The sequence below is a fragment of the Triturus cristatus genome, chromosome 3_2 (assembly GCF_964204655.1).
Source record: "Triturus cristatus chromosome 3_2, aTriCri1.1, whole genome shotgun sequence".
In the NCBI taxonomy this organism is placed as follows: domain Eukaryota; kingdom Metazoa; phylum Chordata; class Amphibia; order Caudata; family Salamandridae; genus Triturus; species Triturus cristatus.
In genome coordinates, this window is record NC_140584.1 from 1,029,178,553 (window position 1) to 1,029,203,943 (window position 25,391).

The 25,391-nt window shown below is 47.7% G+C and overlaps 1 protein-coding gene across 2 annotated transcripts in view; it reads right to left on the minus strand.

Moving 5' to 3' along the window:
- The window catches only part of BCL7B (BAF chromatin remodeling complex subunit BCL7B), a 90,834-nt gene that overhangs the window by 26,626 nt on the left and 38,817 nt on the right, over window positions 1-25,391 (minus strand). For both annotated transcript variants that reach the window (XR_014980051.1, XM_085649668.1), the window contains exon 2: window positions 438-513. Coding sequence is in view for 1 of the 2 variants with exons in the window: in XM_085649668.1 (XP_085505794.1) it covers window positions 438-513 (76 nt within the window). In the remaining variant the exon portion in view is untranslated. The remainder of the gene's footprint in view (window positions 1-437; window positions 514-25,391) is intronic.

A 25,391-nucleotide genomic window follows, 5' to 3' on the forward strand; every position in this document is an offset into this window, starting at 1 on the left:
ACAAAAGTGTTAAGTCTTGAGATCATTTGCAATACATCTAGGGGAACACATAATAGGGATTTAATGGTGGTCCGAATAGGGAAGGGGGCAGACACAACAATTTCAGAGAAGCCCGGAGGTGGGGGTTCAAGGGTGGTCAAAAAAGACACAGACTGCAGTATAGTCAGATGAGCCTACGAACAGGGTGTAGTGGTGGTTAGTGGGTCTCGAGCCAGAGTTCAAAAGCAGCCACTGGAGCACTTAGTGGAGGTGGCTTGGTGAGATAAGCTATGAACTGGGGTGTGACGGCAGTCTGAGAGGACCAGAGGTATGTACCTTGACCAGAGGCAGCCAAAGCTAAAGTTTATCCCAGTCTCCTTATCCACTCACAAGCTTTTCTTTTATCCAGTAACTGCTAGGGAAATCCTTTAAGTGTTCAGTGCAAATGCACCACTCACCTCCTTCCGATCCACCACAGGAACCCACTTGAAAATCCGCAGAGAAGTGTCTCCAACTGTCACCCATTTCTTCTCCCTGTTCGTTAAAAAAACGGTCAGTCAGAAACAAGATGAAAGCTGTAGAAAAAAAACCTGTCTACATCACACTCCGACCAAAGATTCCCATTTGCACTTGAAGCCGTGCTACATAGTCTGATCGGATTTCAAAACTCATCTACTTAATTCTAATGTTCCTGACAGAATAATAGTATACATTTACTAGCACTTGAACTCTTGCACCTCTGTTCTTATGTAAGAACAACTCAGCTTCATGGACAGTAATATTGTTAAAAAAATTGAGCTAGAAACATCGATGAATGTGCTGCTCTCCGATGTGACTTGACCCCCTTCCTGTCTGTTCTCCAATTCATTCCTACAGTATCAATGACCAATAGAGTATCTATTCTGTATCACATTAGTGAAGACAGAGCAAGCAAGGGAGTGGTGTCATCATAAATAGTGGGAGCCAACATCTGGAATTACAACAGCTACTCATTCTTCACCCCTGAAATTCCCTTCTTTAACTTCGTCCACTCGGACACTGATACCCAAGCCAACCAAATCATTATCTTTCCAAGAAATATATTACTCTACAAAGTTATAGTCTAGTAATGTCCAGCTTTGCCAAACCGATCCCAGAAGTCAACTAACTGCATTCAGTAGAGTCCTGTCTTGACTATTAGATGCCAATGCTCAGATCCCTTCTATGTTCAAAATATCTACACCTCACACAAATGTAAAGGTAGCCAACGGAGGCCTTACTCCTCTCGTACCAACATCAACACCATCCTATCCACAAACATAATATTAAAAAGACTTCAACATTCCATTGTCACACCCTCCTAAAAAACTCTAATTAGGATCCTCACCATCTAAAGGCCTTTCAAGCATCACAAAAGCACTGAAATTAAATCCATCTCAAAATCCATGAAAATTTGAGTAACTTCAGTAGGCTTTAATTCCTGCTGTGGCACAGAATGAACCACCGTTCAAATCAGATAAGGAGGTACTCCATGCTAGAGACCATGGGCAACCATACTCATTAAGTGAAACTGAGCACTGTACTCAAAGACAAAATCTATCAAGTGTGAAGTCACCAAATCTCTGCTTTCTCAAAGATCTGTCTCCTCAATTTATATTTTGCCCCATTAGCATACATTTTGAAGCACATCATTGGGATCCCACACATACAGATGATAAACAGATATAACTCAAACTCAGGGAGTACCAAATATAACTAGCTCAAACGAGTGTAACAATGGACGATAAAATGGCTCTCCTTAAACAGTAAGATGTTTGAATTTATTGACTAACGGATCATTTACTGCTCCTATTTCTTTGGCCCTTATCCCTCTGTGCCAGTCCAGATATTTCACTACCTTTGGTTCACCTTACCAAAGAACATCGGTTTCACATTTGTGCGCTCAGTTTACGTTAATCTACTGATTTTAAAGTAGCATTTCTTCCTTTTCTAATGATAAGCATACTTTTGTCCAATTTTCTAAGCACCCCACGGATGTGGGTGTCATGTGCTCCTCTGAAATAGTATAGCAGAAACCCTGGAAATCATTCACAACCATATTATTTTCTAAAACGTAATGCTTAGTTCCCCAAATGATCGCTGAAGCATGTACAAGACCAAATAGCATCCATTTTTATTAGATCCAACATGGTGCAACAATTGATGTTAAATGGTAGGATGATGGTATGCTGAAGAAAGAACAAATGTGAAATGTCACTCTGCCTTTTTCAACATGGCCAATATTTCATTAACGTTCAGAACAATAAGCGAATCCACATAGATTTTACTCATAAAATCTATGCAACCCACACACATTTTTACAGCGCCATCAGATGCAACCAATCAGAGGTCTTTATCAGCTAAACTACCTCCTGCCTCACACAACCACTCAAACTCCATCTTAAATTGAGCCAGCACACTCACATGTATATTACCCACCCTACAACACATTCTGAGACAAAGTCACTTGAGCATTCCTAGAGTATCAGTAAATACCTTGGCTTTAATTATTCTAGTTTACAAAACACTGAGCCTTGTTTTACTACTACAACGTGTTTCTCTGCCCCCAATCGCAGCTGAATCTTCAATCTCATCTGATTTACCTCTCCCAGAAGTGGCTAATTTTTTGTCTTTCCTCGTATGCATCATGGCAAATTGCAGCTTAGTTTAAAATAATCCCATCTCAGGAATTGACACTCATTTTAACCATTAGGTTTCATAGTTGGCGGTTATAAGCTCCTTTTTTGACCACACTAATTAACTTTAAAATCTTTCTGGTTCTGACTCTATGGGGTATATGAACCAGAATTTACCTAGAGCCCCATCAGAAGTAACTTATTGGTGGCTTAGCTTCCCACCAACTACCCTGAATATACTAAAGACAACACACATCTATGCCACATTTCACACTCTAATTCCATGACATTCTAACATTCTTTTTTAAGATAATAGCTCAAGAAAAGACAGCTGGAGAAAGGAAACAACAGATAAGATCATGCAGACAGTACACATCTTTCCTCTTCACAAATAAAATACCAACAGGAAAAAATAGACATAAGGAAGTCATTATACACCCGCAAGTCTGTACACTCACACATGGTCGATCATGGTTATAACAGTGCATCAACTATAAAAGTCAACACAAACATGGTTAATAATAGTAACAGCAGAACAACTAATCCAAGCACATACCCACATGCAATAGAATCATCCATGATCACTGGAATTGAATCCTGGCAAAAAACAATGAACAATTTCAGGCACACACTGTTAAACGGTAAAAAATGTATTTTGTTAAGTTAGCCTCTACTTCTCTTCCATTTTGTCTACCAGCCCCCATATTGTGTTTCTGCAAGGACTTTTGCAAAGTCAGAAGTTACGTGTTCCCTTAAAGCTGGTTGTGCTGATAATACTTACGTGCCAGAGTAGAGGCCCTGCCTGCCGAAAGGCCCCGAGCACACAGAAGTTCCTATCTACAAGCCCACCAATGCCTGTACCCACCCCTGTCTTTCTATGAAAGTGATGTGGGAAGGGGTTTATCAGGATTCAACAGTTCAGCATGTAAGCATTATATAACAATGACAAAGGGGTTTTAGTACTTGTCTTACTGTACCACATTTGTATAAATACTAGGTTTGAAACCATGCTAGTCAGTTCCCTCTCAGACACTTGCAGTGTCTGTATGACGGAGCCCGCTCATGAATTGTAATAAACTTGTGTTTTGTTCCACTCCAGTGTCGATCCTCATTTTGTGAACTAAGGGTGTCCCTGCACCAGTGAGACAGATAAAAATCTCACTTCTACAAAACCCACAGAGTCGCAATGGTCCCTAAGGTACATTGGACATCACACACGCCATCAAGAAACAAGCATTAGTAAAGCTAATGGATTTGGCGAAGGCGGCCAGCCTTTCGGTTTTGTCAATGGCTGTTTTCTTTTGTCATGGTTTTGGTATAACCTTGTTGCTGGACGGAGCTGCCAGGCTCATGGAAATATAAAACATTAGCTATAGGCAAAAATAGGACATAATAGAGACTACAAGCAGCCTATGCTTTGAAGCTATCCATTAATGTATACCCACATGATATCTAGCCCACACGTCGAACCAGTTTCAAAAAACGAATATGTTACGCGCTCTGCAGTGTTTCAGGAAAAGTAGGCTTGTGTCTGAGTCCTACATTCCCTTTATGTTTGTGGCTGTGTGGCTACTTATTCTTTACCCTGTCACAATACACATACAAATAACAAGATAACAATTAAAACTGTTCTATAGAAAACTTGTAGCCAGGCCCATGAGCAGCATACTGAAGGGTTGCAGCTTTAAATACAAAGGTTAGCCTAACACCCCTAGGAAGCAAAAGCAAGGACAAGTCTACACAGTCACAGTTTAAGCAGGCCAGCAAACTGTTCTTACTACAGCCCAAACATTATATTACTAGGTACACAATTCTACCTCTTGATTAATTGTTATGGGATACAAGATTGCAGGATTTGTCATCCAATGGTCAAGCACATGCAAACCATTTCTAAATGAATACCTTGCAAATGACCATAACACAACAGTAATGGGAGAAGAGAATGACTGCCACCGTGTAAGAAAAACCATCTATGCCCAAATGGACTCCCAAAACCTGCAACATGGTATAGGTTGGGGTTCAATTACTCTTTGACTTCCAAGTTCCCCTGTAGAAAGTCTGAGCCTGAATACTTGACGAGGCCAGTCCTCTCGTGCAGGATCAAACAATTAGACACCAACGCAGCAGACGCTGGTAAACATTCTGCGTGTTTCAAAGAAGAGCAGATCACTGGAACTGCAGCATACAGTGGTATCTTGGTTTAAGTGCGAGGAAAAGACATAAGGAACCTACGGAACCCACTTGGATCATGTTATCATAGCTCAACTCCCTTCCAACTGTGGGTGATAACAATAAATGATCATCCTCAAATTTCAACACTGTTAAACATATCGCCCTTCTGAAGACACCGGACTACAGAATGGGGTTTGCAGGAAATGTGCTCAAATGTTTCTTCTCTTATCAAATAATCACACACAATCAAATTGGTGGGGCCTTTATCTAACCCACGGGTACTCATAGTACGGCCCGCGGGCCGTCAGCAGCCCGGCAAGCCTTCCTTGGCGGCCCGCGGACCTTGCAGACATAGTGCCTGTGCCCTGTGCTTGTCAGCGAACACCGCCGGTTACAGCAGCGCGGAGCTGTGAGGCCGGGCGATTCTTTTAAAGGCCATTTACTTGTTAATGAGGCTTTGTTGTATTTCACCTCTTCTTAGCGCCCCTGCGTCTCCCCTCTGAATGAGTGGAGATGCAGGGGCGCTAAGAAGAGGTGAAATACAACAAAGCCTCATTAACAAGTAAATGGCCTTTAAAAGACCTGTGAAGTACTTGGGTGCGGCGGCCGTGTGCGTTCCCTGTAAGCTGTCAGCGAGGGGTGAGGTGACAGAGGACAGCAGGGTGAGGTGATGGAGGGCAGCAGGGAGTGAGAGCAGGGGGTGAGGTGACAGTGGGAGGAAGACAGAGTGCGACAGAGGGAGGAAGAGGGAGGGAGAGAGAAGGAGAGGAGGAAGACAGGGAGAGGAGGAAGACAGGGAGAGGAGGAAGACAGGGAGAGGGGGGAAGACAGGGAGAGAGAGAGGGAGACAGAGGGGGAGGGAGGGAGAGGGAGGGAGACGGAGGGAGAACGGAGGAGGGAGGGAGGGAGACAGAGTGAGGGAGACAGAGGGAAAGAGAGCAATAGAGAGAGGGAGGGAGACGGAGAGAGGGAGGGAGAGGGAGAGAGAGGGAGGGAGGGGGGCAGAAAGAAAGGGAGACAAACAGTGAGTGAGACAGAGGGAGGGAGAGAGAGGGAGGGAGACGGAGAGGGAGGGAGACGGAGAGGAAGGGAGGGAGAGAGGGAGACCGAGAGAGGGAGGGAGACAGAGGCAGGGAGACAGAGAGAGGAAGGGAGGACAAAGGGAGGGAGGGAGACAGAGGGAGGGAGGGAGACAGAGGGAGGGAGGGAGACAGAGGGAGGGAGACGGAGACAGAGGGAGAGAGAGAGAGGGAGGGGACAGAGTGAAAGGGAGACAAACAGTGAGTGAGACAGAGGGAGCGAGAGGGAGACAAACAGTGAGTGAGACAAAGGGAGCGAGAGGGAGACAAACAGGGAGGGAGACAAAGGGAGCGAGAGGGAGACAAACAGGGAGGGAGACAGAGAGAAAGGGAGACAAACAGAGTGATGGACGGAGAGAGAGACAGAGAGAAAGGGAGACAAACAGAGTGATGGACGGAGAGAAAGACAGAGAGAAAGGGAGACAAACAGAGTGATGGACGGAGAGAGAGACAGAGAGAAAGGGAGACAAACAGAGTGATGGACGGAGAGAGAGACAGAGAGAAAGGGAGACAAACAGAGTGATGGACGGAGAGATAGATAGAGAGAAAGGGAGACCGAGTGAGAGATAGATAGATAGAGAGGGCGGGAGACAGAGTGAGAGATAGATAGATAGATAGATAGATAGATAGATAGATAGATAGGGCGGGAGACAGAGTGAGAGATAGAGAGATAGAGAGATAGAGAGATAGATAGATAGATAGATAGATAGATAGATAGATGTGCATACCGGGTCTGGTGGCTCAGTGGATGAAGGCGTCCGCTGCAGTGGCCTGTGTTCAACCTCATGGTCATAGTTTTTTTTTGCTCTAGCCCCGCCCCCTCCCCCACTGGCCCCGCCCCCACCGGTGCGGCCCTCAGCCAGAAACCACACTGTAAATTTGGCCCCCGAGAGAAAGTTTGTGAGTACCCATGATCTAACCCATCCCAGATGAGACTAGGAGTCCTCTAAGATTCCACTTTCTTACCCACATCTCACTAAACATTTAAATGGAGCTGCTGACTGAAATTCTCCATTACTTAAATCTGGCATACCAAATGTACACAGAAGACACGCAAAGATACTTGTCCTCAATAAATCAACTATAAATATCCTCCCTGGATGACATCATCCTTTTAAAGAATGTGCTGGCAAATGTCCAAGTATGGCTAGCTCAGATCTACCTCAAACTGAGCTACCTGAAGATTGTATTTGTCTACATCCCTACCCCAGTACAGGAATGTCATAACAGTTAAGATGCTCTAAATGGTATTCCAGTCATCACCGAATCAAGTAAATCCCTAAGGACTACCCTGAACAAAAACCTGGATATGCAAGTTCACATCGGCGCATTCACACGCAGTGCTTCATTCCAACTCAGTCTCCTTAAGATGGTCAAACCATTGATCTCTCTACCAGATTTCAAGAACGCGGTGCAACCTCTGGTCATTTCCAAACTAGACTATGGAAATTCAACTCTAATTGGAACACCAAAAGTTTATTGCGTCCCTCTCAAGGCAACCCTCCATGCCTCAGTCAGGCTAGTAATTGGGGCTACATGCTGTGATACCATTACTCCTCATCTACTAACTCTCAAGTGCCCTCCCACTGAAGCCAGAAGTACGTTTAGGATAGCTTGACTAACTCACAAAGCCTTACACTCTGGTATCTAAATACCTAGTGCACGGTCTTGCCATTTCCAGAAGCAGATACTCACTACAGAACTCCAACCACTTCTGACTGGAAAAGCCGAGATTCAAGAAAATGAGGCCCTACACCTGCACTTTCTCCGGTGCAGCTCCTAGAATCAGGAACTTCCTCACACCTGAGATTCAAATCAACCCATATGCTATCATATTCAAGAAGGAGACAAAAGTGGTCTTTATAAATAGATTCCTCTTACCCTGAACCTTCATCTCCCACGAGGACATATCGGTAATCAAGTGAAGCCGGTATGGCCTTATTCCCCACGAACCAGAAATGGGGCATGATTCTCTCATCAGCCTCCTTCCATTTGGAAGGCTCCACAAATCCCGTTCGCTTGGGTGCTCTACCCGATTCAAGGATCATGAGAGATGTACATTTGTGGATGGTCCACACATGCCTCAACACAGATATGGGAGGGTATACTTATGTTCTACCACTGTTACAATATACGTAGTGTATTGTGTGACAATTCATTTTCACTTTATCTCATTATTGTTTTATCTTGACCTTTGTTACAATGTGTAACCTGCTGTCTTGTACAGCAATCTGATACCATTGGGTCATAGCTGTGCATTAGAAAACTATTTAAATAAATACATATAGTACAAAGCATTCACACAAGCAACATTCCACAGTAACGTTTAATGGCATTAAAGTATTCTATGCCTCGGTGACAGTGTGGGACAAGACATATATAGGAAAGAAACAACACAGACGATTAGACATTGGAGCCTAGAAATTATGTTTAAACACACTTTAACATATGTAGGTTTTTCACAACTTACAGCTAATTGTTTTAATTTTTCACACTTCATAGGCTCTTCCTGACCTTGAAAACCTATACAGTAGCTTACTACTAGCACTATTGTATTATAAAATGGGGGCTCGAGTGTGCCATATACTCTGTTACTCATGGCTTTTTAACCAGCAGCATGTTGCATTCTGAAACAAGCATTTACAATGCAATGGTCTCGGCATTGGTAAAGTTAGAGCTATTGGCATTGCTCATGACATTATTTTTGTTTATGTTTTTGTTTTTAAAACATTTAAAGAAACGGCATTGTCATGAGCAATGCCAATAGCTCTAACTTTAACAATGCCGAGACCGTTGCATTGTAAATGCTTGTTAAATACAACTCAGAGATGGATTGGTAAAAAGAAAGTAGTGCAAATGTGCGATTGTGCATTTTTGTGTTGGAGAGGGTGGTGCCGTAAGGCTAACAATCTGTAAAGAGAAATTAAAAAAATATCAAAGGATAAGGATGAACACGAGATAACATACTAGAAACGGAAGTGGGGCGGATAGGTCGTGAAAACATGCATTAGACGGTTTAGGTTAAACCCGGGAATAAAGGCGATGATAATCGAGGCGTGCATCGGAAACGTGGTGAGGGGGCTCAAATAATACGTGTCTGAAGACAGATGGAAAATATGTGTCTTATTGAAAAGATGGAGGTATTGGTCTTATCCCTTAGAAATTTAAATAAATAAATAAATAAATTAAAAAAAGAGGCGCCGGGTATGGATGTTCTACGTATAAAAGAGGGGTAGGGGAGAGGTATGGGCTGGATAGCGAGGTGGGGTGCGATGCCCAACAATTAAGACAAGTCAGCCACAGCGGTTAGTAGGTGGGAAAGAAGCACTAGGCCCGGAGAAGTGCCTTTTTGGACGTCTGTGCTGCTCTACTGGGTGCCAGAGAATGGAACTGTCCTAGGATTGGGTGAAAAATGTACCTCTCAGACTCACCTCCACTATCTTCTCACACTGTGTGCCTTTACCGGCACCAGGCCCGCCGAGGACGAACACCACCAAAGGCTTCATGACAGAGCTTAGGATACAGCGAAGACTGGGAGGAATGCGGGACAGCGAGCAGAGGATACTGTACAACATGCGGCGCAGGACACACCCGAGGGAGGGGCGGTACACCCGGCCTCAGTGGAACCAGGAAACCAGAACAGAAACCGGCAGGCAGGAGGGCTACTAACATAGAAGAAAGACTACCACGGATATCCTGATTCTAGTCTGACAACAGGTCGGAACTATGCAAAGTTAAAATAGGAAGTCTGATGCGAATATGTTATATTTCCGCTACTTGTTACTATGTGTCAACTCAGACTTGTCAATACACAGTACATGCAAGTTAAATTCAAAATAAAAATCAATCACTTGAAGATGGCCGCCGCCTTTCAAATGTTTATTAAAGAACCTTTTACGGCCTCCTTCGAGTCAGCCATGTTGGGAAGTGACGATTTTTAAGCCACTCCCATAGAGCAACGTGTTTTAAGGGAATTCTGGCATGTCGTCATTGCAAAGAGAGCAATAATTTTACTTTAGAAATCGAACGAGGGTTTCCTAATCAATATCATAAATTCATGTGAGACTTCCAGCTGTTTTTAAAGTGAGCACGTGGTATAAAAAGCTCTTACACTGGAGCTAGAGCTCGATTTTACATCTTTAGTCAAATGATAATTGGAAAGGGAATCGTTCGCCAATGGAATTCGCTTTGATAAATATAAAACAAATCAAATATATTGCTTTCATCTTTGACACAGCCATAGCTCTGGCTCAGGCATCAGCCTGAGCCACGTGGAACAAGTCTAACACAGGGCCCAACAGTAAACAAGCCGAGGGCACCGGAAGACACCACCGCCTTTCTCCGAGGCAAAACAGAAATGCCTCGGAGAAAGGCAGCGGCGGTTTCGGATTCGGGGGCGTGTTCTCCTCTTGCCATTGGCTGGAGGAGATAATTAAGACTTCTTGAAAAAAACACGCCCCCGAATCCGAAAAGGACGGGGCCTGTTCGGAGTGACGGACCTCTTCTCCAATGGCTGGCCAGCATTCAAGAGGCCAGCCAATGGAGAACAGGGGAGAAGAGGGGAGGGTTCAAGCCCCTCTTCTCCAAGTCATTAAATCTCGGACCGAGACTGCGCAAGCGCAGCCTTCGAGCCGAGACCTAAAATCGAGTCTTTTATTCAACACTGTACATCCTGGCACAAATATTTCAACATGTAAAGACGACATGGTTAACAAGCATTTACAATGCAATGGTCTCGGCATTGGTAAAGTTAGAGCTATTGGCATTGCTCATGACATTATTTTTGTTTATGTTTTTGTTTTTAAAACATTTAAGGAAACGGCACTGTCATGAGCAATGCCAATAGCTCTAACTTTAACAATGCCGAGACCGTTGCATTGTAAATGCTTGTTCTTTCTGTCCACCACGAGGATTGTCTCTCCATCGTTTCCCTCAAGACTTACTCTCCCTGTTCCCCCCTTAAGACTAGTTATTTCCGTCCCCTTCCAGGAACGTATTTTCCCGTCCACCGATGAGAGGTCTCTTCCATTCCATTCGGCAGGCCTGTCACTTTCTATCACATGGCATTTGACAAAGAACTGCTATAGTACTCTGCTGTTAAAGACCCCCACATCTGCAAATTGGCTTCCTCTATTCAGGAATACTGCATTTATCTCACACGCCACAAAGCTCCCCAATTCTGTACAGAGATATCTACTGTCAGTCACTAGAGAGGTCGGTCTTGCCCCTCCTCTGCAATAACCAGTGCTTTAAATGAGCCGGTAATCACCGGTACGGAGTACCGGCACTTCTTACTTTTATCCCTTCAAGTACCGGCGCTTCTTCCCCTGCCAAGGTGAGTACCGGTACTCATGTCTGACATACTGTTTATTGCTAATTCTGCGGAGGAAGGGTGGAGCCTGCCTCCCAGATACTCTGACAGGTAAAGTGCCCCTGGAGCCCTGTGCTGAGCCGCTGCTGAACCGTTCAACAGCAGCTCAGTTGCATTAGGTCTTTTTGGACGCGTGGGTGTTGAAAATGTCACCTTCACGCTGTGCTTGACAAGAGCAGTGTCCATACCATTCAGACACTGCCCTGTCAATCACATTTACACAATGGCGTGCGTTTGTGCACACCCTGGAATCCAGGCGACCCACTGAGAGCAACAATGACGGAAGCCACGGGAGGGAAGGAGCTGAAAGTGTCCTTTGCCTGCCTGAGCTTTTTGTGGGAGTGTTTAACGACTAGCGTGCGCGTTTACGTGTAAAGGAAAGAGGGAGAGAGAGAATGTGGAACTCTACAAAGGTGTTTTAAAGAAAGTGTGCGGACTGCTTTGAATGTGCATGTGTGCTCCGGCCTGTGTGAGTGTGTTCGCACACGAGAATATGAGTAATGACTTGAGCCCAATGCAAATCAATGATAATAATCAGGGCCACTGTAATTATGCCGCAGGTTTGAAAAAATTATGCAGCAACAAAAAGCAAAGTATGCGGTGTAATGCAGAACATTTGCTGATTGTATTAATTATTTTGTTATTTTTATACTTGTAAATACTGTGAGGGCATAGGTTGCATTTCAGTTTAACACCCAAACATAGCAATAACACAGCAGATAGAAGTAGTGTAATTGTATCATGTCCAACCTCTAGCCCCGCCCACTAGCCACACCTCTAACTCAATTTGCTGAGCACCTGCACTTATTTTTTTCCATTTAAAGCACTGCCAATAACTTACCTCTACCCAACATAATTTCATGACAAGACCAGAGGCTAGCATAATGCATTCACTTGTACTGCCAGCTCCTTGCATAAACATAATAAGTTGTATCCCACATCCAGTAACCCCTGCCTCGCTTCTCCTCATCCCACATGTAACCTTGCCCGCTGTTTCCCACTTCTCTCACCTTTTCTCTCCATGGTTGCCGTCGGTCTCCGTGCAGCTCGATCCTGCGCACTCCCTCCCGCCGTCGTACACGCGCGTCTCAACGGACTTCCCAGCAACCCTCGCGCCTACCCACCTCATATATTAGGCTTGTACAGTAAGAGGACGTGTCTCACCGCAGCCATATTTATTTGGGACAGATCGGTTTTGTATTAAATAAGATTGCATTGTATACCCATTATAAGGACTAAATGTGATGGACGAAACGTCGATTCAAAAAAGTCAACGCGGTAGCCTATACGACCCTATTTGTTGCAGAATCACTTCCTTAGTAGCGTCCGGAATTACATGTCATGGACCTGCAGCTAAAATATTCCATTACAAAATGGCTAACGCTTTTCATTCACTTGTACTGCCAGCTCCTTGCATAAACATAATAAGTTGTATCCCACATCCAGTAACCCCTGCCTCGCTTCTCCTCATCCCACATGTAACCTTGCCCGCTGTTTCCCACTTCTCTCACCTTTTCTCTCCATGGTTGCCGTCGGTCTCCGTGCAGCTCGATCCTGCGCACTCCCTCCCGCCGTCGTACACGCGCGTCTCAACGGACTTCCCAGCAACCCTCGCGCCTACCCACCTCATATATTAGGCTTGTACAGTAAGAGGACGTGTCTCACCGCAGCCATATTTATTTGGGACAGATCGGTTTTGTATTAAATAAGATTGCATTGTATACCCATTATAAGGACTAAATGTGATGGACGAAACGTCGATTCAAAAAAGTCAACGCGGTAGCCTATACGACCCTATTTGTTGCAGAATCACTTCCTTAGTAGCGTCCGGAATTACATGTCATGGACCTGCAGCTAAAATATTCCATTACAAAATGGCTAACGCTTTTTCTTTTCTTCTGGAAACTCTATCGTAGCCCGGCATTTTTTCTTTACTGTTTTATATTGGCAGTTTACACAGTTCAGGCCCTTGTGCAACTTCTTGAATCAGCAAAAGCCTGACTCTAACATGGACGCTTTTGTGACGTCGCCACAATTCTACCTTGTGTGGTCTAGTGTTTGGAGATATATCATTCTCTCTGTGTCCACGTACCATGTAAAGATAGCTGCCGAGTGTTAGACCTGTCAGCCCTTTGGGTGGTCCCTCCTCATCATTATTTATTTTGTCCCACTTTTGCCTCAAACCCTGTTTGAATTTTTCCTTTTTGGGAACCACCAGACTTTTTAAGTGTTGCTGCAGATTCAGGGAGCCATTTTACCTACCCCTGAAACTTCTGTCTGAGGGCCTGAAGCACAAAATGGTGGCCTCCCATGACATCACCAGCATCCACTGGAACCTACCAGCACCTTCCAGAACCTTCCAGGAGATTCCAGAACTGTGTGACAGTTGGAAACCGTTTAGAATGTTGGGAGGATAAGAGAGGCAGTTGGCAGTTGGAGCTGGCAGTTGGCACCTGACTGGTGAAGAGGGAGGAGCACAACAGTGAAGGAGGAAGGAGTGAAGCAGCAGGGGTGGAAACTTGTGCCTGGAGTGGGGTCCATAAACCCACCCTTGATACTTGTCCCTACTGATGGATCCCAGCCTATAGCCCTGTGTGGGAAGAAGTCAGAAGAAAACCATCCTAAGGACCTGGACAGCAGGAACAGGCCTTAGAAGTAGAAAGCAGCAAGATTCTGACCTGAGAACTGGTTTCCCTGGAGCCTGGCGTCGAGTAGCCGAAGACCTGGAGCCCGAGGTGGAGAAGCGGCGCTGACTGAGGTAGCAGACGTCGTACCCGGAGCCGCCTGAGGTCGTGAGAGGGCGCCGACGGAGGTCGTGAGGAATACCAGAGGTCGAGGAGGAAGTGAACCGAGGTCGAGCGAGCGGCGTCATCGGAGGAGTGAAGTCCGCCCTCCGGAGTCGTCGGAGACCGAGGTAGAGGAGCACCGGAGGTCGGGAGTGAGGATCGCACTCCGGAGTCGCCCGGAACCTGTAAGGAGGAACACCGGAGGTCGGGGGTGAGGATCGCACCCCGGAGTCGCCGGAAGTCGACAGCGAGGCCAGGCCGGCCGACGTCATCGGAGCCGAGTGCGCCATCGGACCGGAGCCGCCCGAAGTCGACATCGTGAAGAGACTGCCCGACGCCGTCGAATCGGAGGTCGAGATCGAACCGAGGCCACCGACATCGGACCGGAACCGCCTACCGGCGTCGACAAAGAACTGACACTGTGCCGAGGCCGCCGAGACCGAACCGGAACCGCCTCACGGCGTCGACACGACTCCAGCGGCGTCGGAACATCAGAAAAGGGCAGTAAGTGGAGTAGAGGGCGCCTAAGGCCCTGTGGAGACCTGAGAGACTACTCTGAGGGGCTAGGGAGGTGCTGAAACCCACCTGACTGTGCCTGGGGTGAACTGGGACTGACCTAGAGAGGTTGTGTGGAGAGGGAAGCCAGGGCATTGGAATTCCCCCCTTTTGATCTACCTCAGTTTAGGCCTCAGCCTTTGCCTCAGCCAGGGAGTAGCCCCCCTCAAGCCTTCCACACCCTACAAGCTGTACCTGGGCCAAATCAGCCCTTAAGAGTTGAAGTGCCATCTGATTCACAAAGTGTATTGTATACTTCTAATTATTTATTGGGGAAACTGTATTTATTAGATTCTTATCTATTTAATGCTGCACTGTATTTATAGGTCCACAGGACTTGTTGGTGTACAGTATTTATTGGAACGGTATTTATTGGTACAGTATGTATTACCTCAAAGTATTTAATTGTCTGTAGATATTGCACTTGTATTTATGCCCTGCTATTTATAATCACCCCTATTTATTTCAGCAAACAGCATATATTTATTTGACCTGCTCTATTTAAAATGTATATATGGTGATTGTTATTTATTTTCCCAATCAGCAACTAAGAGAAAAAGATAAAGAAGAATATTTTCATAATTTTTACGGTGTAGAGTCGTTTTTGGAACGGATGCACGCATGGTTATTGTATGGGTATATTGTATGCTTAGCACTGCGCCTGTTTCCTGACCACTCGAGCCAAGCTACCCCATTGTGTCGGGAAGGCCCTCCACCACCCTGCGGAGTGGGAGTGGGGCTGTTACCAACATAAATTGGTGTTCAGTGGTGGGATGCGAGCTGTGCCTACATATACTCAACAATAACTGTGGGTAGTCCATAGGCCTACACCGGGAGTTTTCTCACAGCGGCCTTCCTAATTGTGGGTTTTTGTTTTTTTCCAAATTTACTCTGGTGGTGGGAGGAGGTATTATTAAAGGTACCCCCCTGCATTGTTACTGCACAAAACCTGTCCTCTAACCTGAGTGGGCAAGATGGAGTTTGTTCTTGAAAATCTAGACACGTACACTGTGGCCCAACTCAGGGAGTTTTGCCAGCGAGAGGGGGTGTACTGTCCCCCAGGAGCAAAGAAGGGTGCACTTCAAACCAGCTTAAGGGCTTGGGGGGAGGCACGCAGGGAAAGCAAGGCTGAGGAAGAAGACAGGGATGGAGAGCCTGACCCCGAGGGGGCTGAGATGTACCAACCTGAGGTGGGGAACCTGTCCGCAGGGCCCAGGACACTTTCTAGGGGGGGCAGCCGTGCCTCTAGCGGGGGCTTGTCTGAAGTGGAGTTAGCAGACCGGAGGGAGAAAAGACAGCTCACATGGGACTTAGCAAAGCTGGAGAAGGAAAAGGAGGAGCAGAGGATGGCCCATGAATTGCGCCTGAAAGAAATAGATCTTCAGATTTTGCGAATCGGGGCACAACCTGTTCCCAATGGTGGCAGCCAAAACCAAGAGTCCACCAGGGAATCCAAACCTTACCTGCCAAAGGACATTGTAGCGAGCTATGGGGCGGGTGACGACATCGCCAAGTGGCTAGCAGCCTATGAGGTCTCATTGAGGGCCCATGGGGTTCCAGCGAAGTATTGGGGAGGGGGATTGTATAAGTACATGCCTCCAGCTGGTAGGGATGCTTTATTGGCCCTCGAAGAGGAAGAGCAAACCCACTACCCCACCATGAAACTGGCGCTCATCAGGAAGTTTGGACTAACTCCGGAAAAGTACAGACAGAAGTTCAGGGGTAGTCACAAACTGGGCACACAGAATTGGGTGGACTTCCTGGACTATGCAAAGAAGGCACTGGAAGGTTGGATTCAGGGCAGTGAAGTAAGGAACTACGAGGAGCTGTTTGACCTGGTACTGAAGGAACACCTACTCGAGAAATGTTTCCCTGAACTGCGGCAACACCTGGTGGATAGCAAGCTGACCAGTCCCCGGAAGCTTGCTGAGGAGGCGGACATTTGGGCTAGTACCCGGGTGTCCACAAGGGGGACTGGAGGGGATACTCAAAAGGCCGGACAGGGCGCCCCCCAGAAGAAAGAAGGAGGGGAAAAGAAAAAGGAGTTCTCCAAAGGCCCCCAAAATAACTTCCAAGGGAAGGGAACAGGATTCACCTCTAAGGCTAACCCACCCAGAAACCCTAATCCTGGCCAGAGTCAGCAGCCAAGGGTTGTCCATTGCTATGAGTGCGGTGGCGTTGGACACTATAAAGGAGATCCGAAGTGTCAGAAACGATCACCCCCTCCCACTGGAGGAAAGCCCCCCGGAGTAGCTAGTGTAGTGCTCGGGGAGGAGATGCCCTTAACTAAGGGAAGGGAGTGGGCGGGTGTCACTTTAGTGTCCCTGGGAGAACGGGAGATGGTTCCTAAGATCCAGGTGCCCGCAAATACTGCAAAGTATGGGCAGTGGATCACCATCAATGGCCAAAGAGGGGAGGCTCTGAGAGACACAGGAGCCAGTATGACTATGGTGCGTAGCCAACTGGTGTCTCCAGAGCAGGTAATTCCCGATGTACTCCACCCAGCCGCGATGGCTGACGGCAGAACAGGTCACTATCCAGTGGCCGAGGTTCCCTTTGAATGGGGGGGGGTTGCAGGTTCACTTCGAGTTGCCGTAAGCCCTGCCGTGCCAGTCGATTGCCTGCTGGGCAATGACATGGAGCACAACGCTTGGAAGGAGGTGGAATACCGGACTCACACCGAGATGCTGGGTACACCTGACTGGGCCTGTGTTAGCACAAGGTCCGTGACTACCCGAAGAGGGAGTTCATTCCGGCTGGAGCCTGGAACAAAGGCCCAGCCAGCTGCCAGTCAAGGGAAGAACCGAGGACAGGAGGAGCCTGCCTCGGCGTCTTCACCCCGTAGGACGGATAGGCCACCGGAGGTGGTGGGCCAGGAGTCTGCGGAGGGGGACGTTACCAATCTGGAGGACTTACCCATCCCGGCCGAGTGGCACGTGGAGGGAGGCCCGTCCAGGGAGGAATTCTGCCAGGGCCAGAGGGAGTGCCCTACCCTTGAGGGGCTGAGGCGACAGGCCGAAGCCCAGGCAGCAGGGAACGTTGAAGGGAACTACAGTGTTTACTGGGAGGATGGCCTCCTCTACAGTGAACCCAAGGCACCTCTACATGGATCGTCACGAGCCTTGGTAGTTCCTCAACGTTATCGAGCCTTCCTTTTAGAGTTGGCTCACGAGATCCCCTTGGCAGGACACCTGGGACAAGACAAGACCTTCGCCCGTCTTGTCCCACACTTTTATTGGCCTCAGATGAAAGTGTCGTCCGATACCTACTGCCGGACATGTGTGTCTTGCCAAGCCAGTGGGAAAACAGGGGTGAAGCTGAAAGCTCCCCTGGAACCACTTCCTGTCGTTAGCACCCCCTTTGAAAGGGTGGGCATCGACATTGTGGGTCCGTTAGATCCGCCAACATCAGCTGGTCACAGGTTTATCCTGGTTCTGGTGGATCATGCCACACGGTACCCAGAGGCAATCCCTCTGAGGACCATAACAGCACCTGTTGTGGCTAGGGCCCTGATGGGAATCTTTACCCGAGTGGGTTTTCCCAAGGAAGTTGTGTCCGACAGGGGGACCAACTTCATGTCAGCGTATATGCGGGCAATGTGGAAGGAGTGTGGAGTGACATACCGGTTCACTACTCCTTACCACCCCCAGACCAATGGTCTGGTGGAGAGGTTTAATAAAACCTTGAAAGGCATGATCAGAAGTCTGCCTGAAAGCCTGCGGAGGAAATGGGACGTCCTCCTACCCTGTTTACTTTTTTCCTACAGGGAAGTGCCACAGAAGGGAGTGGGCTTCAGCCCCTTCGAGCTTCTGTATGGGCACCCTGTACGTGGACCTCTCAACCTGGTGAGAGACGGATGGGAAAGAACTCCCAGAAAGCTTCCCCAGGATGTGGTGAGCTACATGCTGGCCTTCCGGAGCCAAATGGCTAAGTTGTGGAAGCAAGCTTCTGACAACTTGGAAGCCAGCCAAGCAGTGATGAAGGCGTGGTATGACCACAACGCTCACCCGGTGGAGTTGGAGCCTGGCCAGAAGGTGTGGGTGATCGAACCGGGAGAGCTTAGTGCCCTCCAGGATCGCTGGTCAGGACCCTTTGAGGTATTGGAGAAGAAGGGTAAGGCTACCTACTTGGTGGACCTGAAGACCCCTCGTCAGCCCCTGCGGGTGCTGCATGCCAACCGCCTCAAACCCCACCACGAGAGGCCCGAAGTCATCTTGATGATGGTGACTGACGGAGGAGAGGACGTGGAAAGCGAGCCTCTCCCTGATCTGTTTGCGTCTCAAGAGAAGGATGGGTCGGTGGAGGGAGTGATTCTCTCCCCATCTCTAACTCCTGAACAGCAGGAGGACTGTCGCCAGGTCCTGGGGCAGTACTCTGCGTTGTTCTCCCTTGTCCCGGGTAGGACTCACCTGTGCGTCCATGACGTGGACACAGGAGACAGCCCACCTGTGAAGTCCAAGATCTACCGGATGTCAGACAAGGTGAAGGCCAGCATTCATAGTGAAGTCACTAAGATGCTGGAGCTAGGAGTGATTGAACCTTCTAGCAGCCCCTGGTCCAGTCCGGTGGTGTTAGTACCGAAAGCTGCACCACCGGGTGCCCAACCAGAACTGAGGTTCTGTGTGGACTACCGGGGACTGAATTCAGTGACAAAGACTGATGCTCATCCGATCCCTAGGGCGGATGAATTAATTGACCGGCTGGGAGCTGCCCAATATCTAAGTACCTTTGACCTTACTTCAGGGTACTGGCAGATCTCTTTGACTGATGGAGCAAGGGAAAGGTCAGCCTTCTCCACGCCCAATGGCCACTACCAGTTCTGTGTGATGCCCTTTGGGCTCAAGAACGCACCTGCCACGTTTCAGCGCCTGGTAAACCAGATCCTCACCGGAATGGAGAGTTTCTCTGCTGCTTATCTGGATGACATAGCCGTCTTCAGTAACAGCTGGGAGGATCACTTGCGTCACCTGCAAGCTGTTCTCCAGGCCCTGAGACAAGCTGGATTGACGATCAAGGCCAGCAAGTGCCAGATCGGGCAGGGGTCGGTAGTGTACCTTGGACACTTGGTGGGTAGGGGAACGGTGCAACCCCTCCAGGCGAAGATCGAGGCCATCATGGCCTGGGAACCCCCCAAGACACAGACTGAGGTCCGAGCATTTTTGGGCCTCACGGGATACTATCGCCGCTTCGTGAAGGGGTACGGTACCATCGTAGCCCCTCTCACGGAGCTCACGTCCAAAAAACAACCTCGACGGGTAGTCTGGACGGAGGCTTGTCAGCAAGCCTTTGAGAAATTGAAGAAAGCCATGTGCGAGGCCCCGGTCTTAAGGGCCCCAGACTTTTCCAAGAAGTTCATTGTCCAGACAGATGCATCAGAACATGGCATTGGGGCAGTGTTATCGCAACTCAACGAAGAGGGTCTGGATCAACCCGTGGTCTTCCTATCCCGGAGACTACTTCCCAGGGAACAGAAGTGGAGTGCAATAGAGCGCGAAGCCTTTGCAGTGGTATGGGCTCTGAAGAAGTTGCGGCCATACCTGTTTGGCTCGCACTTCCTGGTTCAGACCGACCACAGACCCCTTCGCTGGCTGATGCAGATGAAGGGGGAGAATCCCAAGTTGTTGAGGTGGTCTATTTCCCTACAGGGGATGGACTTTCAGGTGGAACATCGGCCTGGAGTGGACCACGCCAATGCAGACGGTCTCTCAAGGTATTTCCGCCTTAGTGATGAGAACTCCCAAGGGGTTGGGTAGCTCTCCCCACTTTCAGCTGGGGGGGACGCGTGTTAGACCTGTCAGCCCTTTGGGTGGTCCCTCCTCATCATTATTTATTTTGTCCCACTTTTGCCTCAAACCCTGTTTAAATTTTTCCTTTTTGGGAACCACCAGACTTTTTAGTGTTGCTGCAGATTCAGGGAGCCATTTTACCTACCCCTGAAACTTCTGTCTGAGGGCCTGAAGCACAAAATGGTGGCCTCCCATGACATCACCAGCATCCACTGGAACCTACCAGCACCTTCCAGAACCTTCCAGGAGATTCCAGAACTGTGTGACAGTTGGAAACCGTTTAGAATGTTGGGAGGATAAGAGAGGCAGTTGGCAGTTGGAGCTGGCAGTTGGCACCTGACTGGTGAAGAGGGAGGAGCACAACAGTGAAGGAGGAAGGAGTGAAGCAGCAGGGGTGGAAACTTGTGCCTGGAGTGGGGTCCATAAACCCACCCTTGATACTTGTCCCTACTGATGGATCCCAGCCTATAGCCCTGTGTGGGAAGAAGTCAGAAGAAAACCATCCTAAGGACCTGGACAGCAGGAACAGGCCTTAGAAGTAGAAAGCAGCAAGATTCTGACCTGAGAACTGGTTTCCCTGGAGCCTGGCGTCGAGTAGCCGAAGACCTGGAGCCCGAGGTGGAGAAGCGGCGCTGACTGAGGTAGCAGACGTCGTACCCGGAGCCGCCTGAGGTCGTGAGAGGGCGCCGACGGAGGTCGTGAGGAATACCAGAGGTCGAGGAGGAAGTGAACCGAGGTCGAGCGAGCGGCGTCATCGGAGGAGTGAAGTCCGCCCTCCGGAGTCGTCGGAGACCGAGGTAGAGGAGCACCGGAGGTCGGGAGTGAGGATCGCACTCCGGAGTCGCCCGGAACCTGTAAGGAGGAACACCGGAGGTCGGGGGTGAGGATCGCACCCCGGAGTCGCCGGAAGTCGACAGCGAGGCCAGGCCGGCCGACGTCATCGGAGCCGAGTGCGCCATCGGACCGGAGCCGCCCGAAGTCGACATCGTGAAGAGACTGCCCGACGCCGTCGAATCGGAGGTCGAGATCGAACCGAGGCCACCGACATCGGACCGGAACCGCCTACCGGCGTCGACAAAGAACTGACACTGTGCCGAGGCCGCCGAGACCGAACCGGAACCGCCTCACGGCGTCGACACGACTCCAGCGGCGTCGGAACATCAGAAAAGGGCAGTAAGTGGAGTAGAGGGCGCCTAAGGCCCTGTGGAGACCTGAGAGACTACTCTGAGGGGCTAGGGAGGTGCTGAAACCCACCTGACTGTGCCTGGGGTGAACTGGGACTGACCTAGAGAGGTTGTGTGGAGAGGGAAGCCAGGGCATTGGAATTCCCCCCTTTTGATCTACCTCAGTTTAGGCCTCAGCCTTTGCCTCAGCCAGGGAGTAGCCCCCCTCAAGCCTTCCACACCCTACAAGCTGTACCTGGGCCAAATCAGCCCTTAAGAGTTGAAGTGCCATCTGATTCACAAAGTGTATTGTATACTTCTAATTATTTATTGGGGAAACTGTATTTATTAGATTCTTATCTATTTAATGCTGCACTGTATTTATAGGTCCACAGGACTTGTTGGTGTACAGTATTTATTGGAACGGTATTTATTGGTACAGTATGTATTACCTCAAAGTATTTAATTGTCTGTAGATATTGCACTTGTATTTATGCCCTGCTATTTATAATCACCCCTATTTATTTCAGCAAACAGCATATATTTATTTGACCTGCTCTATTTAAAATGTATATATGGTGATTGTTATTTATTTTCCCAATCAGCAACTAAGAGAAAAAGATAAAGAAGAATATTTTCATAATTTTTACGGTGTAGAGTCGTTTTTGGAACGGATGCACGCATGGTTATTGTATGGGTATATTGTATGCTTAGCACTGCGCCTGTTTCCTGACCACTCGAGCCAAGCTACCCCATTGTGTCGGGAAGGCCCTCCACCACCCTGCGGAGTGGGAGTGGGGCTGTTTCCAACACCGAGGTTTCAACTTTGGTCCTCTAAGCTCATGTAGTTTACCTCCCCGTTACAAAGGCCGCACTATAAAATCCTTGCCCAGGAGATCAGGTGAGGGAGCAACGCCGGGACACCACCGCCTTTCTCCGAGGCACAGCAGAAAATGCCTCGGAGAAACGCCACGTCCTTTTCGGATTTGGGGGCGTGTTTTGCTGTTGTCTCCTCCCTGAGACTTCTCGCAAAAAACACGCCCCCCGATCCGAAAAGGACGGGGCTTCAACGGAGTGACTGGACCTCTTCTCCAGTGGCTGGCCAGCATTTAAGAGGCCAGCCAATGGAGAACAGGAGAGAAGAGGGGCGGGTGCAAGCCCCTCTTCTCAAAGTCACTCCAACTCATTAAATCTCGGAGCGAGACTGCGCAAGCGCAGCCTTTCGCAGCCGAGACCTAAAAAGCTGGTGTGGCTGATGTTTACAACAAAAAAGGGCAACATGAACTAAAAAAATAATAATAGCATGCTTAACAACGAAACTTGAACTAGCCAGCACTGTGCGCAGCCTACCCTCCGTTTAACTCCCCTGCATAGTGGAGAAGGGCGAGCCACGGAGGGTCCAGCCGGATGGCTGCCACTAGCTCAGCCCGAGGGCTTCTTGAGCCAAAAACAAGGCAACCATACCTGTAATTTCTGCCCAGCGCCAGTACTCTTACCTATTTTTTAAAGCTATACCTCCCTGAAGCAGCAGAGGTACTAGACAGTGCTGTGCCATTGTCTAATACATTTAGATTATCTCTGGAAGTGCCGGGGAGAGTGAAGGCACCAGAAAGCAACATTATGCTAGCGACTTATCAAAACGTCTTTTGTGGGGGAAACAATTCGACAAATCACTAGCATGACATCCCTCACCAAGCATTTTCACAGCACGCCACAATGTCTTCATGATTATTGCAAAAAAAAATAAAAAATGCAAAGCTTGGATGTCTCTTGTGTGCAGCCAGGCCACTTCCAAAACCCCTTTGTTTTGCTAAATCAGGGGAAGCCGGCAATAGAAACAAGCATTTGCAATGCAATAGGTCTCGCATTTGCGAGAGTTTAAGCTATTGGCACTGCAAAAGACAATGCCTTTAATTTATCTCTTTTGATAATTTAAACATAAATAAAAGGATTTGTCATTTACCATCCCAATAACTCAAACTCTTGTAAATGCGAGACATTTCACTTCAAAGAAGCGGCCGCTATTGCTCCAGCTGCTTGCAAAGTGAAAGCGGGCACGCTGAATGCTGCAGGTAAGCATGCAAAACTCTTTAATTTGGTCTAACTTAATCGAAAATCGTACACATGGTTGATTTATTGCAACTACGAATATTTTTTATTTGCATGTAGTTTGGACCTCTGTTACATCCTCTATTAGCCCAGAGAGCATGATATATATGAAAGAGAGATGATTAAGTCCTCAGAAATATGAACTAGAATAGACGTTGCCTTACACAAAAAGGTTGAAATATATCGAGCACCAACAACAAGTTCATTCAATAAATCTTGTATGAACCAAATGTAGCATGCAGGAGAAAAGCGAGACTATACACACCTTCCAACTGCATTATCTGCAGTAATATATAGCATGTGCTCTCTTCAGAGTTAAGCGACTCTATGAGCAGGGCCACTGGAATTATGCGGCAAGGAACCGGACAAATTATGCAGCAGCATTGAGTAAATTATGCGACAATAAAAGGCAATTTATGTGGCATGATTTGTGATTCTATTACTTCACTATTTTCAAATTTTTACACTGGTTAGAGGTATCTTGGCATTGATTACATCTCACTAGTACCAGTAGTTTAACATACAAATATAGCAATAAGCAACAGAAAGGCGGCCAGTCAACCTTTCCAAAGGGCAACATGTTTTGCTGTGTTTTTACTATCTTTTCAACAGTTTGAGTTAGGAAGAATTTTTTTTGTGTTAAAACCTGCAGATTATGAGGCAGTTGAGGGATTATGTGGCAAATGCGGCAAATCTCTAGTTATCGGAAAATCGCCACACAATCGCATAATTACAGTGGCCCTGTATTTAAACAAGATACACACCATATAACGCAAGATCTGCATGTATATCTGGCAATCACAACCATATGTCAGCTAGGCAAAGCCTAGTAACTTACGTTGACCATACCTTGGCCCGCTGCGCCAAACTGCTGATAAACTATTAAATAATTAACAATAAAGTTTCAATACAGAAATTATCAATTTATTAGCACAGTCGTAGGCCTGTCAGTGCAAGGAACACTTAATTTATCATTGTTTCTAATGATAGCTATAGCCATGAATTGACTACCACGGTAACATTGTAGTAAACACTGATTTTTCTACAGTAACACTCATACACGTCGTCAGATGGTTATATAAACAGGCACTAGTTTGAGGTGTGTTGTAAAGTCACTTCAAAGGCCCACGCTAAATAGTGATCCCACGCTTTTTGCAGTGCATTTAATGGCTTCCGTGCCAACCACCTGCTGCAATGTTAATTATAGTTGAAGCAAGAGAAAACTCGGGCGTTAACTTTGTCTAAAGCAATCCTTTAGATTACATGTGTTGACCGATTAAATAATTGGGTGGCTTTTGTAAAATGTGCTTAGGTCCACAAGTCATCGACATAACTGCGACAACCATTGAATAATGCCTAAATATGTGTCATTGCAAATGTCAACTAACGTTTAATGACAAGGCATACAAAGTACCATTGGGGTGTCTTTAGGGGAGTTTTTAATTCAAGATTGCATGTAGTCATTAAGGCACAAAAAGTGAGAGTTAGCAAGTAGGAGCATGGGATGGAGGAGGAGCACGGGATGGAGGACCAGCACAGGATGGAGGACCAGCACCGCAAAGGATGGAGGACCAGCACCGCAAGGGATGGAGGACCAGCACCGCAAGGGATGGAGGACCAACACAGCACGGGCTGGACGAGGTGTAAGGGATGGACGAGGTGCAAGGGATGGACGAGGTGCAAGGGATGGACGAGGTGCAAGGGATGGACGAGGTGCAAGGGATGGACGAGGAGCAA